The sequence below is a fragment of the Myxocyprinus asiaticus genome, chromosome 21 (assembly GCF_019703515.2).
Source record: "Myxocyprinus asiaticus isolate MX2 ecotype Aquarium Trade chromosome 21, UBuf_Myxa_2, whole genome shotgun sequence".
NCBI classification, from domain to species: Eukaryota; Metazoa; Chordata; class Actinopteri; order Cypriniformes; family Catostomidae; genus Myxocyprinus; species Myxocyprinus asiaticus.
This window is the reverse complement of record NC_059364.1, coordinates 32830593-32846591: the sequence shown is the minus strand read 5'-3', so window position 1 is coordinate 32846591 and position 15999 is coordinate 32830593. Positions and strand designations below refer to the sequence as shown.

The 15999-nt window shown below is 38.8% G+C and overlaps 1 protein-coding gene across 2 annotated transcripts in view; it reads left to right on the top strand.

The window, feature by feature from the left end:
* The window catches only part of LOC127412484 (transmembrane protein 150A-like), a 44687-nt gene that overhangs the window by 27513 nt on the left and 1175 nt on the right, over positions 1–15999 (top strand). For both annotated transcript variants that reach the window (XM_051648885.1, XM_051648884.1), the window contains one exon: positions 15331–15508. In XM_051648885.1, coding sequence (XP_051504845.1) covers positions 15331–15508 — 178 coding nt within the window. The remainder of the gene's footprint in view (positions 1–15330; positions 15509–15999) is intronic.

The following is a 15999-nucleotide window of genomic DNA, read 5'->3' as shown; positions in this document are numbered from 1 at the left end:
GCACATTAGCTATAAAAGCTGGGAAAATTGTGTTTTTTAGCGTAATCTTAGGTAAAGAAGCACCATTTATGATACCAGTGTTGTCAGATTTTACTGCTGATTTGAAATGTTCTTTGATCGTAATCTTTACCAACCGTTTTGGAGATTTCGGTCTTTCCCCATTCAAGTAGATAGGAGCTGCACTGTCATGACTGGAAATAGCCTCCCGAGAGAGTTTCAAACATGGCCGACAGTGGACTGACTTGCTAGAAAGACTTTGGTTGCACTCACGCGCTCGTGCAGATCCAGCACGAGCAGCAATCTCCTGACAGTTTAAATGGCCTGGATCGCCTGCTTGGATTGTCATTATGATTTGTGAATCAGAGGAACTTTTGATCCTGATCCTGAAGATACACTCCACAATACACGCTTCAGAGTAAGTTATTAGATGAGCGCTCAACGGGAAGAAAACACTGGATTTTTGTGAGGTTCGTAAATACATCTGTTTAAACGAGATATCTGCATATTTGCAAACGGTATATAAGTTTTATTGATATTTGCCTTTATCATTAGAAAAGTTAAAGGGAACTGTTGAGGAGAGACTGAGAATACATGCTTCAGAGGTAAATAAATGAGCGCTCCACAGAATGCTGGATCTGCTGAAGTTTTGTGAGGTTGGTTTATTACATATCTTTAAACAAGATATGCGCATATTTGCAGACAGTATATAATATTAGTTGTATTGATATTTGCCTTTTTATCATTAGACAAGACAGTTAAAAGTTACAGGGAACTGTTGAGGAGAGAGGGAGAATGAAACAGACGAGCACTTTAACAAAATGAGCTCAAACGCATCTGCCACGGCTCTGATACGTGGACCGTTTAAATGACACTGTGTTGCACACCGGTCTATCATTGTAGTAACAAGATGGCACGTAACAGCAAAACGAACTGTTATATGTCTCAGACGCAAATTTATTGGCCAATGCCGATAATTAAAAAAGTCAGAATATTGTCTCGGCGATATATCAGTCGACCACTATACAGGTGTTCCTCCTAAAATTCCTTAGGATAAATGAAATAGATTCAAATGAGGGGGCCTGGGATGCTCAGCGAGTATTGATGCTGTCTACCACCCCTGGAGTCGTGAGTTCGAATCCAGGGTGTACTGAGTGACTCCAGCCAGGTCTCCTAAGCAACCAAATTGGCCTGGTTGCTAGGGAGGGTAGAATCACATGGGGTAACCTCCTCGTGGTCGCAATTAGGGGTTCTCGCTCTCAATGTGGCATGTGGTAAGTGCGTGGATCCACGTGCTGTGAGTCTCTGCGGTGTTGTGCACAGTGAGCCACGTGATAAGATGCGTGGATTGACTGTGTCAGAAGCGGAGGCAACTGAGACTTGTCCTCCACCACCCGGATTGCAGTGAGTAACCACGCCACCATGAAAACCTACTAAGTAGTGGGAATTGGGCATTCCAAATTGGGAGAAAAGGGGATAAAAAAAAAAAAGAGAGAAAGAAATAGACTCAAATGAGCCAATTGTTGATATACAGTAAGGGTATACACTCAGACCACTTTATTAGGAACACCTGTACACCTACTTATTCATGCAATTATCTAATCAATCAATCATGTGGCAGCAGTGCAATGCATAAAATCAAGCAGATATGAGTCAGGAGCTTCAGTTAATGTTCACATAAACCATCAGAATGGGGAAAAATGTGAGCTCATTGATTTCGACTGTGGCATGATTGTTGGTGCCAGACATGCTGGTTTGAGTATTTCTGTAACTTTTGATCTCCTGGGATTTTCATGCACAACAGTCTCTAGAATTTACTCCGAATGGTGCCAAAAACAAAAAATATCAAGTCAGCGGCAGTTCAGCAGATAGAAACACCTTGTTGATGAGAGAGGTCAACAGAGAATGGCCAGACTGGTTTGAGCTGACAGAAAGGCTGTGGTAACTCGGATAACCACTCTGTACAATTGTAGTGAGCAGAATAGCATCTCAGAATGCACAACACGTCAAACTTTGAGTCGGATGGGCTACAACAGCAGAAGACCACGTTGGGACTTTATTAGAACCATAGTGTTCCTAATAAAGTGCTCAATGAGTGTAAATCTGTAATATTAATGTAGATAGCATAGATCATATACATTGGAATTAGAATAATTTGATAAATGTAAGAGCTCATGTTGAAACCTTTTTCAGACTTTGGTATCTTGGCAAAGTTTGACATTGTTGAGATCTAATCTGAAACTCTAGAGGAGACACATAAACCAGCAAAACAGCATGAACCAGCCTTGATTGGGAAATTCATGCTGGTCTAAGCTGGTCTTTTCAGTAGGGGTATCTTCGGCATGCTTTTGTGTATATGTGTATATACTGTATAAGAGTGTTTGGATGAGTGTTTTCTGTTAAATATTTCTTCAGAATAGCTGTCATCTACTCCTGTTCTAATCTGAACATCCTACATCCTTTACCATTATTTATGAATCGTGTGAGCCCTTGGCGACAGCCTTTTTGCAGGTTAAAATGTTTGGACGATTGGCTGAGTGCCCAGACTGCTAGCGATGTGGGGAGGTCGGTCAACAGGGGCATCGCAGGTTTTTAATGGGCTGGTTGCCATAGAGATGGGGGGGGGGGGAGCAAACCTTTCTCCTGATAATGTAAGCGTCCACATCTTAACTATGTACTACTTCAAAAGCAATGCAGAGAGAGCACAGGTTCAGACATGTTTGTCCATATATTTATCCATCCTTCACTGAAGCATGCTGTATTTATGTCTTTTGAACTTTTATAGGCAGATGTTATAGAGGGAGCATGAACTTTCGCCCTTGCAGCATTATGAACTTAATTATTCATCTTATCAGCCATTTTGTTTTTAGTTTAGAGTTGTTTTGGTTCTGTTCCCCTGCATATTTGAAATGTTTTGAAATCCAGCAAAATTACTCCCCTGCATTTATTCAGAACCCCATTAAAACTAAATTGAAGTTTTTTTTGCTTTTAGTCCATGTCTGTTAGCTTTGAGGTCATCTATATGCTAGTGTAGTTGACAAAATAAACTTTTAGCAGATATACTGTTGAAGTCAGAAGTTTACATGCACTTAGGTTGAAGTCATTAAAACTCATTTTTTTAACCACTCCACAGATTTCAAATTAGCAAACTATAGTTTTGGCAAGTCGTTTAGGACTTTGTGCATGACGCAAGTAATTTTTCCAACAATTGTTTACTGGCAGATTGTTTCACTTTTAAGTGACTGTATCACAATTCCAGTGGGTCAGAAGTTTACATACACTAAGTTAACTGTGCCTTTTAAGCAGCTTTGAAAATTCCAGAAAATGATGTCAAGCCTTTAGGCAATTAGCCAATTAGCTGATAGGAGGTGTACTGAATTGGAGGTGTACCTGTGGATGCATTTTAAGGCCTACCTTCAAACTCAGTGCATCTTTGCTTGAAATCATGGGAAAATCAAAAGAAATCAGCAAAGACCTCAGAAAATAATTGTGGACCTCCACAAGTCTGGTTCATCCTTGGGAACAATTTCCAAATGCTTGAAGGTACCACGTTCATCTGTACAAACAATAGTACGCAAGTATAAACACCATGGGACCACACAGCCATCATACCGCTAAGCAAGGAGATGCATTCTGTCTCCTAGAGATGAATGTAGTTTGGTGCAAAAAGTGCAGATCAATCCCAGAACAACAGAAAATGACCTTGTGAAGATGCTAGAGGAAACAGGTAGACAAGTATCTATATCCACAGTAAAACAAGTCCTATAATGACATAACCTGAAAGGCTGCTCAGCAAGGAAGAAGCCACTGCTCCAAATTGCCATAAAGAAAGCCAGATTACAGTTTGCAAGTGCACATGGGGACAAAGATCGTACTTTTTGGAGAAATGTTCTCTGGTCTAATGAAATAAAAATTGAACTGTTTTGCCATAATGACCATTGTTATGTTGAGGAAAAAGGGTGAGGCTTGCAAGCCGAAGAACACCATCCCAACTGTGAAGCATGGGGGTGGCAGCATCATGTTGTGGGGGTGCTTTGCTGAAGGAGGGACTGGTGCACTTCACAAAATAGATGGCATCATGAGGAAGGAAAATTATGTGGATATATTGAAGCAACATCTCATATTCTGACATTCTTAAAATAGTAGTGATCCTAACTGACCTAAGACAGGAAATATTTTCTACGATTAATTGTCAGGAATTGTGAAAAACTGAGTTTAAATGTATTTGGCTAAGGTGTATGTAAATATCTGTCTTCAACTGTACTTTATATGCATTTAAAATCGGGAAAATAGAACAAAAATATTGATGACTCATCTTGCACTTAGGGACATAGCTATATTGTTGTCCAATCAAATGCTCTCTAGAATAAGAACGGCCCTTTCCCAATACCACCTGCTTCTGAATAGCAATAGCAAGTGCCATCATGGTCCATGGCTGTGATGTAAACTATAGCTTATTGGCTATTAAAAATGGGATGAGCCCTTTGATGTCCTACCTTTTGATGTTATGGGGTCTTTAAGCTTAAGTCAGCTAGCTGGCAGTTTGTAACAGTTTTGTATTTTACATTAAAACTTGGCTCAGTATGTCCACAGCAGTGCTGTAATGTATCTGTAATGTCTTAAGCCATTACAATGATACAGGGACCACCCACACTGCGTGTGGAGAGCAACATTGTGTACTGAGTAGAGATCCATGTTTGGGTGAACATGTGAAGTCTGCAGTCTATTAGGTCACGTTTTTCAGCCCCCTCCCATACCAATTCTCTGTTTTCCTCCATCTGTAGTCTGGAGCTAGACAGAAAAAATCAGCCCTGCCCTCCTCTCCTCTGCTTTGTTTGTGTAAGAGAAACGTGTACGGAGCATTCCTGCCCACTGCCCACCACATTGTGCTTCAGCGTCAGGCCTTCATTAAGACTAGCTGAGTTGTTAACGTGAATGCTGTTTGCCAAATAAAACTCCCTTGACTTCTGAGGTGTAAAAGCTGTATGCAGGTTTTTTTTTTTTTTTTTTTTTTTTTTTTTTTTTTGCCAATCTCTCAAGTGGATTTTTTTTTTTTTTTTTCACCCAATTTGGAATGCCCAATTCCCAGTGCGCTTTTAAGTCCTCATGGTCGCGTAGTGATTCGCCTCAATCCGGGTGGCGGAGGATGAATCACAGTTGCCTCCACATCTGAGACCATCAACCCACGCATCTTAATCACATGGCTTTTTGAGCGTGTGGAGGCTTCATGCCATCCACCGCGGCATCCGCGGTCAACTCCCCACGCGCCCCACCGAGAACCGACCACATTATTGCGACCACGAGGAGGTTACCCCATGTGACTCTACCTTCCCTAGCAACCGGGCCAATTTGGTTGCTTAGGAGACCTGGCTGGAATCACTCAGCACACCCTGATTTGAACTAGCGAACTCCAGGGGTGGTAGCCAGCGTCTTTTACCACTGAGCTACCCAGGCCCCCTTCAAGTGGATTTGAGAAAATGCGTTAAAGTCAGCATGAAATGGCATTCATAAGCCGTTTAACTTCCATTATATGATGCATTTCCGAGTGAAACAGGATAAAAATGTTTCATAGTGAAAAATGTAGGACAGGACTTAAAGGGATAGTTCACCCCAGAATAAAAATTCTCTCATTTACTCTCTCTCATCATTTACTGACCCTCATGCCATCCCAGATGTTTATGACTTTCTTTCTTCTGCAGAACACACAAAGATTTTTAGAAGAATCATCCAGCTCTATAGGCCATGCAATGTAAGAGAATGGTGACCAAAACTTTGGAGCTTCATAAAGCACTTAATGTCAGCACAAATGTTATCCATAAGACAGGCCTGACAGTTACTACCTGCCAAAGCAAACTGCAGATTCCTTGTGCCAGCCTGTGAAGGACTTTTCTGCTGCATTCCCAGGACAGAGAATGGGGTACCAGATGGATCATAGGGGGAAAAAGTTATGCCTGGTCATGGTAAACAAAACCCCAATCTTTATTCAGTCAATTTAAATATAAAATGTATAATTTCTGCACCTCTAGCATCATCAAACTGAATTGCAAAAATTGTTTTCAAATAGTTGCCAAATCACACACAGCAGAGATGCATTCAAAAATAAGAACAATATATCCATTACAAGCTCTAAAACTGCTCCAGTGAGAAATCATTCATATCTATGATTTGTTTACTGTCTTTGGCATCTTGTTGTAACACAAATCACTAATTATTAAGCAAATGCGTGAATATGCGGTGCCGTTATGGTTAAAATGTAATTGCTGTGATTAGTGGTAATGTGACCAACATTAATCTGATTTAAATTGGGATCCTCACTGAATAGCGCTGAGATGAGTGACTGAGATATTGAGAGCACCTGGAAAGCGCATGTTTGATTGACACTGCGAGTGAGCATATTGAAGGTAGTGAAGCTGAAAGTGTTCATGATCGCTCAAACAGTCTCTATCGCTCAACACAACGTCTGATTGTCAAGACTCATGTTACATCAAGTATACTCTGATTTGTATACGCATGATTATTTGTTGTTTAATTCGTTTTTATACCTGTTTGCCGTTTCTTTATCCTCTCCGTGCTCATAGTGCAGCGAGTCAGAATAACTACCGTAATGACTTTAGAAAATGGGCAACTTAATATTCATACATGTGTAATTCTTACATATTTTTAAGAACAAACCTGCATATTCATCTGAATAACAGTATGTCTGAAAGTTTAAATTCGTGAATACTTAGAATTGCCAACAATTCACCCTCCAAAGGCCACTCTGTCACGAATCAAGGGCTGAGAAAGTGCTCATTCATTAGAGTAGTGGTGTATGTGTGATTCCCTGCGTGCTGAAATAAAGATCGGCCCTGATTCTAGGCACGATCGGCCAATTGCAGGCTTGAGATGAAGATTGGCCAATCAGTGGCCGATTGATCGGTGCACCCCTAATATGTATATTACAAGTTTATTGTCTACATGTATAATTTGTTCCGTTTTCATTACATTCTATTTCCATTTACAAAGTATTTACATTGTTATGTACAACAAGTACTAAAACGGTACTACCTCTTTCAGAATAGTAGCAGTTCAGTGAGCATCTCAGAGTAATTTTTTTTGGTTGAGCGTACATTAAAGTTTCACTATGTAACTTTTAGCCCTCTAGCGGTTGAAGCATAAAACTGCAAGTTCCTTGCGGTTTCTGGCAGAAACTCATGGTTTGAGGACTCTGAGATTACCTGCAGAGCGGAGTCATGACAAGCTGTTTTCAAAAATGTATAACCAGTATGTTACTTTGAGGAAAATAAACACTCTTAATTATATTTTCATGTATTTGTTAGTGTTTTATCCACTACACAATTAACATTAATATTTGTAATGTACTACACATATATTAAGAGGTGAAACTTGTGAAATGGCTGATATGAATCCATTTGAAGAGACTTTGTTTTTACAGAAACAAATTTCTTTGTTTGTAAAGAAATACATCTAACTAGGGCTGTAAATTGGGCAGAGAAACTAAATTCAAATTTTTAGTTTAAGTCAGAAGTTTACATACACCTTAGCCAAATACATTTAAGCTGAGTTTTTCACAATTCCTGACATTTAATCCTAGGAAACATTCCCTGTTTTAGGTCAGTTAGGATCACTACTTTAAGAATGTGAAATATCAGAATAATAGTGTGCACTTGCAAACTGTAGTCTGGCTTTTTTTATGATGGTTTTGGAGCAGCGGCTTCTTCCTTGCTGAGCAGTCTTTCAGGTTATGTCGATATAGGACTCGTTTTACTGTGGATATAGATACTTGTCTACATGTTTCCTCCAGCATCTTCACAAGGTCCTTTGCTGTTGTTCTGGGATTGATTTGTACTTTTCACTCCAAACTACGTTCATCTCTAGGAGACAGAATGTGCTTCTTTCAAGAGCGGTATGATTGCTGTGTGGTCCCATGGTGTTTATACTTGCGTACTATTGTTTGTACAGATGAATGTGGTACCTTCAGGCATTTGGAAATTGCTCCCAAGGATAAACCAGACTTGTGGAGGTCCACAATTTTTATTTTTTATTTTTTTTTTTTCTCTGAGGTCTTGGCTGATTTCTTTTGATTTTCCAATGATGTCAAGCAAAGAGGCACTGAGTTTGAAGGTAGGCCTTAAAATACATCCACAGGTACACCTCCAATTCAGTACACCTCCTATCAGCTAATTGTCTAAAGGCTTGACATAATTTTCTGGAATTTTCCAAGCTGCTTAACGGCACATTTAACTTGGTGTATGTAAACTTCTGACCCACTGATATTGTGATAGTCAATTTAAAGTAAAATAATCTGTCTGTAAACAAATGTTGGAAAAATTACTTGTCATGCACAAAGTAGATGTCCTAAACGACTTGCCAAAACTATAGTTTGCTAATATTAAATCTGTGGAGTGGTTAAAAAATGAGTTTTAATGACTTCAACTGTATATTACAATCTACAGCCTCGGTGGACAATGCAAGTGAAATGTAATGCTACAATAGTAAGTCTACGCACTGCAAACAATAAAAGACTGTAATATAAAAGCGCGAAGAGGATTTAATAATGATGAAATACTTTATTGAACATGACAATAATATGCAGAAATATGCAATATAACAATAATACATTTTTAATTGTCTACTTGGAAGCAAAGTTACAACACAGAGATGGTTACACGCTAAACAAATTATTAAACATTACTGTGCTATGAAATCGGTAAATTATAGATGACTGGAGATGAGCATAAATTCATGGGGAACCACCTTCTACATATTGTAGCTTTTTAGATCTGTTTAAACTTCTGTTAAAAGGATAAAATGGCAAGTGTCCGTACACTGATTTATTGCTCCAAAAATACTTTATTGGTTTACACTTGCTTGCAATTTTTAGACCATTAGGTCTTTGTCAGGTAAAAAAAAAAAAAAAAAAACATTTTAAAATTTTCTGCTGTAAGGACAATGTACAACAGCTTGTGCATTTAAATAATGAGAAAAAATAGCCTAAGAAAACAGCAGCACACACATTTAGAGACACACAATTTAGTAATCTTGAAACTGCAGCAATGTTATAAAATATTCAGAAGTCATGAATATTAGGAAGATTGTAACGGTAACTTCACTGGAAAAAAAACTTAGAAACACATTGCGATCGGTACACATGAGTAATGTTTGATTCATTAAAGCCTGAAAAACAATATAAGCTTCAACAACCCTACCAGAAGACATATCCAAGCAGTATAGCAGGTAAACAACTTCGCCAAACAGTAAAAAACTTTTAAATCCATTAGGAGACTGATTGAGCAGCTGTCATACTGTGATTAGAATTAAATGTTTCTGTTTGTGTTGTTCTTGATCAATAACTGCCTGTAAAGAGCACAAAGGGTATTAACAGAGACATTATACAATGACAAATGGATTTTGTGTTGTTGTATGGACAGAGATTTCCTAAACCGCTGTCGACAGGATTGTTTTTTGACTGCATCTTAAGAAATATCCATGTACATGTGAACAACACAAACGACAAACTTTTTTTTTTAATTTGTAGAATGTGCACTGATAAATCAAAAACAGTAAGACCTAGAATGTAGAAAGTAAATAGTGTCGATTTTAATTACATGTTGACTAAGTTCAAAGTAGTCTGTGTACAACAGGGCCATTCAAATCTGATCCCGGAGGGCCTCTGTCCTGCAGAATTTAGTTTTAACCATGCTCTTACACACCTGCCTGTAATTTTCAAGACATCCTGAAAACACTGATTAGCTTGTTCAGGTGTGTTTGATTAGGGTTGGAGTTAAATGCTGCTGGAGCAGATTTGAATTGCCCTGGCGTACAACTTGAATCTTCTTGATTGCAATACCTTCCAGTCCGTCAGTAGTTTGTCTTTGAACTGTTTTATTAGGACATTTGAATCTAGACATACTTGTTCCATTCAAAACACTCAAATCCCAAAACTGGCATTTTTGAATGTAAGTGGGATTGCTCCATCCCCTCTTCCCATGTTCCATGAAATGGAGGAGAGTTTTCTGGAAACGTTGGTGAATGAGTCACAGCGTACTGTGCTGTGTGTGTGTTTGGAGTACAGAGCTGACATAATCTGACAGGCAGGAGAGCCAGGAATGAGCACGTGGCCCAAACACCACATCTGCACCTCATCAGCGTGCCTGCCTGCTCTTCTGGAGCGTTCCACTGCTATGGTGTAGTATGACCAGAGGGCGCCATCAGACTCATTATTACCATCAGAAATACGAGAAGTCACGTTATGTAACTGCTGCACTTTTGAGGGTTTTTTCTGAATGCTGAATGTGGTTCCAAGAAGGTAGATTAAGAAAAACAGAAGATAAAAGTTGCATGAAATGAAAGATGATAAATGAAGAACCAGGTTGGAGCTTGAGTGTGTACTGTTTTGAGAAAGTGTGTAGGGGTGCAAATCTTTAGGCATCTCACAATTCAATCCTCAGTGCCTTTTAGTTTTTCAGCAACAGTCAAGGGGCAAAATTCTTTTCATGTCCTTCCAAACCCATATGACTTTATTTCTTCTACGGAACACAAAAGGAGATATTTTAAAGAATGTCACGGTTGCTGATTTACATCCAACAGAAGTCGATAGTGACTCACTTTAAAGCTTAAAGCACCCAACAGTGTGATTAAAGTAGTGCATGCTGTTTGCGTATCATATTCCAAGACTTTTCAGGGAATTCGATCATACTTTGTACGATGAACAGACTGAACTGTAAGTCTTTATTCTCTCAAATCAAATCATTGATCAACTCCTGTTTACAGAGTCTAAAGCAAATATGGCAACATTTGAATAACATCGAACCTCATGGATTCTCGCGTGTCTCGTGACCAAATGCCATAATACAAAGAATGAGGTTTTATGTTATTGACGTGTCGCCATACTTGATTTGGGATGATCAGTGATTTTGGTCTGTTAATCCAACAAAATATTGGTATGCCTTCAGTATATTTGGAATATGATGAACAAGTCACATGGACTACTTTTGACACTTTTGGGTGCTTTTTTTAAGCTTTAAAGTAAGGCATTACCTACTGCCCTTGTATGGAAATCAGCAATCGTGACATTCTTTAAAATATATCCTTTTGTGTTTTGAGGTTTGGAATGACATAAGGGTGAGTAAATAATGAAGACATTTTCATTTTTGGGTGAACTATCCTTTTAAGGTGGCTTGTTGACAAATTTAGTGTATAAAAAGCTGTGTAAAAGCCGTACTAATATGTGTCTTCTCTGGCCTGCCAATAGAAATAAAATACGCGGATATAATAAACCGGTATCAGAGCTGCGACTTCTGTTCAGTGTATGTGAAATGCCACATCAGAGCCTGTCTTGTTTTCTGTAGCTTTGCACGAGCGTGATATCACAACTTTTGAGCTTTATGAATTGTTATATATAGAGTGTGTTATATATAGTTCACAACACGGCATGTTGGTTGTTTGATGCTTCGTTAAGATCTGGTAAAATAAAAATTCAGGCTTTATGTCTTCGAAACGAACATTTATCTGCACAGTGTACATGCACGTTTTCGTGGTATACTGCATACTGTATGTTGCTGCAGATGTGCCATTTTGCAGTGTTGCACAGTGCATGGCACTTCTATGTTTGTATCGTGGAATTTTTGTGGATGAATCTAGAATCATTTGGGAAAGAATTACCCCCCCCATGCCTAGTAGAATAAAGGTACTGGTGTGTGGGTCTTAGTTGCTGCAAACCTGTCTGAGCTTGCTGAAAAACCTGCCCCACGTTGCTCCTCTTCTGGCTTGTGTTTTCCTTGTGTACTAGAGATTTCTTGAGAACTGCTAGAGTTCCTGTAAGCATATAGCAAATGCATGTATGTTTTTGTTTATATGTGTGCTTGTGTGGTCCCCTATAAACATTTAACTACATTCAAAATCCTTCAGTGGAAAGCGTTTGTTCTTGCTCAGACTGGATTGAATCATCCTGGATAAATGAAGCATAGTGCTCTTCCTGTGTAGGAATGTTACTGTGTGTGTACATATGTATGTATATGTGTGTGTAGGTGCTTGTGTTCACAAAGGGGTCTCCCTTACTTGGGCCTGACAGTTACTGCCTGCCAAAGCAAACTGCAGATTCCTTGTGCCAGCCTGTGAAGGACTTTTCTGCTGCATTCCCAGGAGAATGGGGTACCAGATGGATCATGGGGGGAAAAAGTTATGCCTGGTCATGGTAAACAAAACCCCAATCTTTATTCAGTCAATTTAAAGCTAAAATGTATAATTTCTGCACCTCTAGCATCATCAAACTGAATTGCAAAAATTTTTTTCAAATAGTTGTCCCGAACACTCTGCTGTAAACCTTTAAACCAGCCTTATTTGCTCATCTAAGTTGGTTTATGCAGGTCTCCCAACCCTTACCAGTTGGCAAGTGCCCAAAACCCTTCCAAAAACATCAAACCAGTCAAGTCTGACCAGTGGAAACTAGTTTGGTGGTCAGCTTTGGCTGGTTTAAGCTATTTTTATTTTATTTTTTTTCAGCAGTGTTGAAACAAATAAGGTGAATGGTGATTGGGCATTACTTTTTATCTGGTCTGGTCGATCATTTTTTTTTTGTGTGTCCGTGGCATGTGTCACATGATGACAGTCTCATCTAATGTGCATTGTGGCAGTGATTGTTACCCACATTACAAGTAAGCATTCTCTGGCTTCGATCCCTGTCATTAAGCATTCCTAACATTACAGAGTTGAGAACATGTCCTTGTCCTAATGACGGTGCGTGTGTAAGCACAGAGAACTGCAGCTCATATTTAGACATGCAAGTGAAGGGGAAGTCCTTACCTTATACAGGATATCGTTTACAGAGATAATCAATGGTTCTCTAACAATAGCTGGAGATGGTTGATGGTTTCCAGAGTTACCGCTGCAACACTTTGATATTAAGCTTTTGTTTGTCTGCATACAAAATGGAAGAGAGAGAAAGTAAATGCAACAGGAGTTGATGGAAGGAAAAGTTTGAACAAGTGAGTGAAGGAGAGATTTAGGGTGCTTTCACACTAGCACTTTTGGTGTACACCCGGGTTTGAATGATGTCAAAGTTCGATTTGTTTGGATGATGTGAACGCTGTTTTCCGAAGCTCGGGTGTGCACCAAGAAGAGAGAGTAAATGCTAGAGTTGATGGAAGGAAAAAATGAACAGCGCTGAATTGTGTGTGATGGAGAGATTTAAAGTCAGTACCTGCATCCGAATTTGTGTACTGTCACAGTATATACTCCATTTGATAAACTACGCCGTTATTAAAGTACGTTCTTTAGGTGTGCTGGTGAGTAGTATGGATACATTTCCGGACATACTTAACATGGCAATCGACATCATAACAACCACAAAAATTATTTACTTAAATTTTGAGGAAGTACAATTTAACCCCAAGGAACAACTTTCTTGGTAAGCTATAGCACTTATAGTTGAAAACCAGCAGAAAACCAGCTGTTGTCAGCTGGTTTATTTTTTATTCGTGTGATATTTTTTTTTAATTTTTTTTTTTATTTAATGTGATGTCTTTATGGGATAGTAAAGTGTCCAGTGGACCCGCACTTCAGAATCTCCCTAGTATATCATCTGGGTATTTCTTGCTTTTGGACATACTACTCAGTAGGGAAGAATGCATATTCAGATGCAGGAAAGACTATGTTCAGAATGGTATACTGTGGTGCTGCATACTGCACTTGTATATAGTATATGCTGTCTATTAAACAATCAATGTTTCATACAGTAGTAGGCTACATTGACCTCACTACATTGCATGTTTAATACTGCAAGTGTCATCCAGTTATCATCTTCTAAACAAATAGCTATTTTGTGTGTGTGTGTTTAATAATTTTATATAAAAGTGGCTTTACTTTTTGCAGTCCAATCAAAGTGTGTTCCAATTGTACAGTATATTGCATGTTCTGGCAAAGGCTGTAGGCCATCCAGGTATTCCATGCATAAAGAAAATTAGACAATGCACAGAATACATACTGCAAAAATAGTATGAGTTCTATGAAACTATGCTGTTCTAAACATTTCCAGAGCGAGATCTACAGTAAGCTGATATTGTGGTGGAGTTTTGCCCTCAGTGTGCTATGGTAGAGGTGGAGTAGTTTACTGCAGCTTGTTCTGCTGCCCTCTGCTGGTGTTGTTTAGAAACTGCCACATGAGTTGGTAGTGATGTGGCATTGTGAACTCACTTTCCTCTGCCTTCATAAGAAGAACTCAGATTATAAACACATGCCACACAGTCATGTGTGGTGAGCACAGAAATGCTTGAAGCTATAAAAATTAAATATCTGCAAAAACAGCAGTTTCCTTGTATGTCCCAATATGTTCCATGATGATTTTGGGACTGTGATTTTGTAACTGACTTTATCCAGGACTTAAACTGTAGAGTACTGGAACCATATTCATATGATGACTATTATAACTAACCCTTCATTGTTTCAGGCAGGGAAAAAAAACAAAAAACAGATGTTGAATGGACACTTTTACATATTTATCATAAACATATGTGAACTTGGAACTGTTTTGAGCAAGTCATATTTATAAAATCAAAAAACATTGATTGCAGAGTACTGTCTGTCTAAGAGATGTTCACATGTGTCCTTTGACCTTTTAGAGTTGAATTTGTTGCCATATGACTCATGTTTTGGATGGTTCTAATTAATCCTTTCTGAACTGTTTATTCTAGTTTACACTAAACAGTTTAAAGTGTGGGACTCTGTGAATGTGTTTTTTCCATAGATACAGTTGTCAAAGAAGGCCACGCCCACTTGTGTGGGAAAACAAATCCTGATTACTATAGTTAGCTATCCCTTATTTCTATGAGGAGAGCCTTATTTCGATGGGGAGAAATATCAAGTAGAAAGCGAAACACTCCAAAAAGTATGTTGTTTTTTGCACTTCAGATAAGCAGCAAACTTATGTGTTTTTTTTTTTTCACCTGCAAACTGAATAAAAGAAGCTAAATGAAGAAGACTACTGTGAAAACACGCAATTCAGCGACAGGATGACAATTACACATCTAAACATATGCATCTCTGCAGCAGACTTTACTATGCATTTTTTTGTCACCATAATTCATTGTACATTAACTTTTGAAACAAAAGTGCAAAAACGACAAACTTTTAAAAGTGTTTTCTTTTTTTTTTTTAAATTGCCAAATCAATTAGCCATTTCTCTTAAATTTCCCAGTAGAAATGAATGGGTAACTATGGTAACTAGAATTTGTTTTCCTCCCACACTAAAGCACACCCCCAGTTGCTGACTGTATGTTTTGTTGTCACTGGTGGATATGTTGCTTATATGCACTGATGTCTGTCATTGTGTTACAGGTGGATAATGCCAAGGTTCTTCACTATGTTGGTGCAGGGGTAGCCTTCCCCACAAGTATGCTGTTTGTGTGTTTGCAGTCTGCGCTGACCTACCGCCTGGCCAAGACTCCGGGAGAATATAATATGGGTCACTTGCGCCTGTTTATGACTCTGCTGGCCTTTGTAGCTCTGGTGCTTAGTATCCTTGCCACTCACGCTTCCTCATGTTATCTTATTGAATGGATATTTATATCAGTATTTTTTCTTTGGTTTGGTTAAGGGATGGGTGGTATGACACTATATATATGTCATGTGATGGTAGAAATGTGTCAACAGGAAGAGATTTTGCAATTAGCGTTTATACCACCATAAATGTATTGTGCGGCTATTAGTGGGAGGATCTGCTTTACACTATTTATACGGAAGAGTGACAAGGAACTGTGGGGCGCAAACAAGCCAAGGCAAAGATGAACCTATTAAAGGGATAGTTCACCCAAAATTGAAATTTTTTCTCATCATTTACTCACCCTCATGCCCAGATGTGTATGACTTTCTTTCTTCTGCTGAACACAAATTAAGATTTTTAGAAGAATATTTCAGCTCTGTTGGTCCATACAATGCAAGTGAGTAGTGGCCAAAACTTTGAAGGTCCGAAAAGCACATAAATGCAGCATTAAAGTAAATCACACG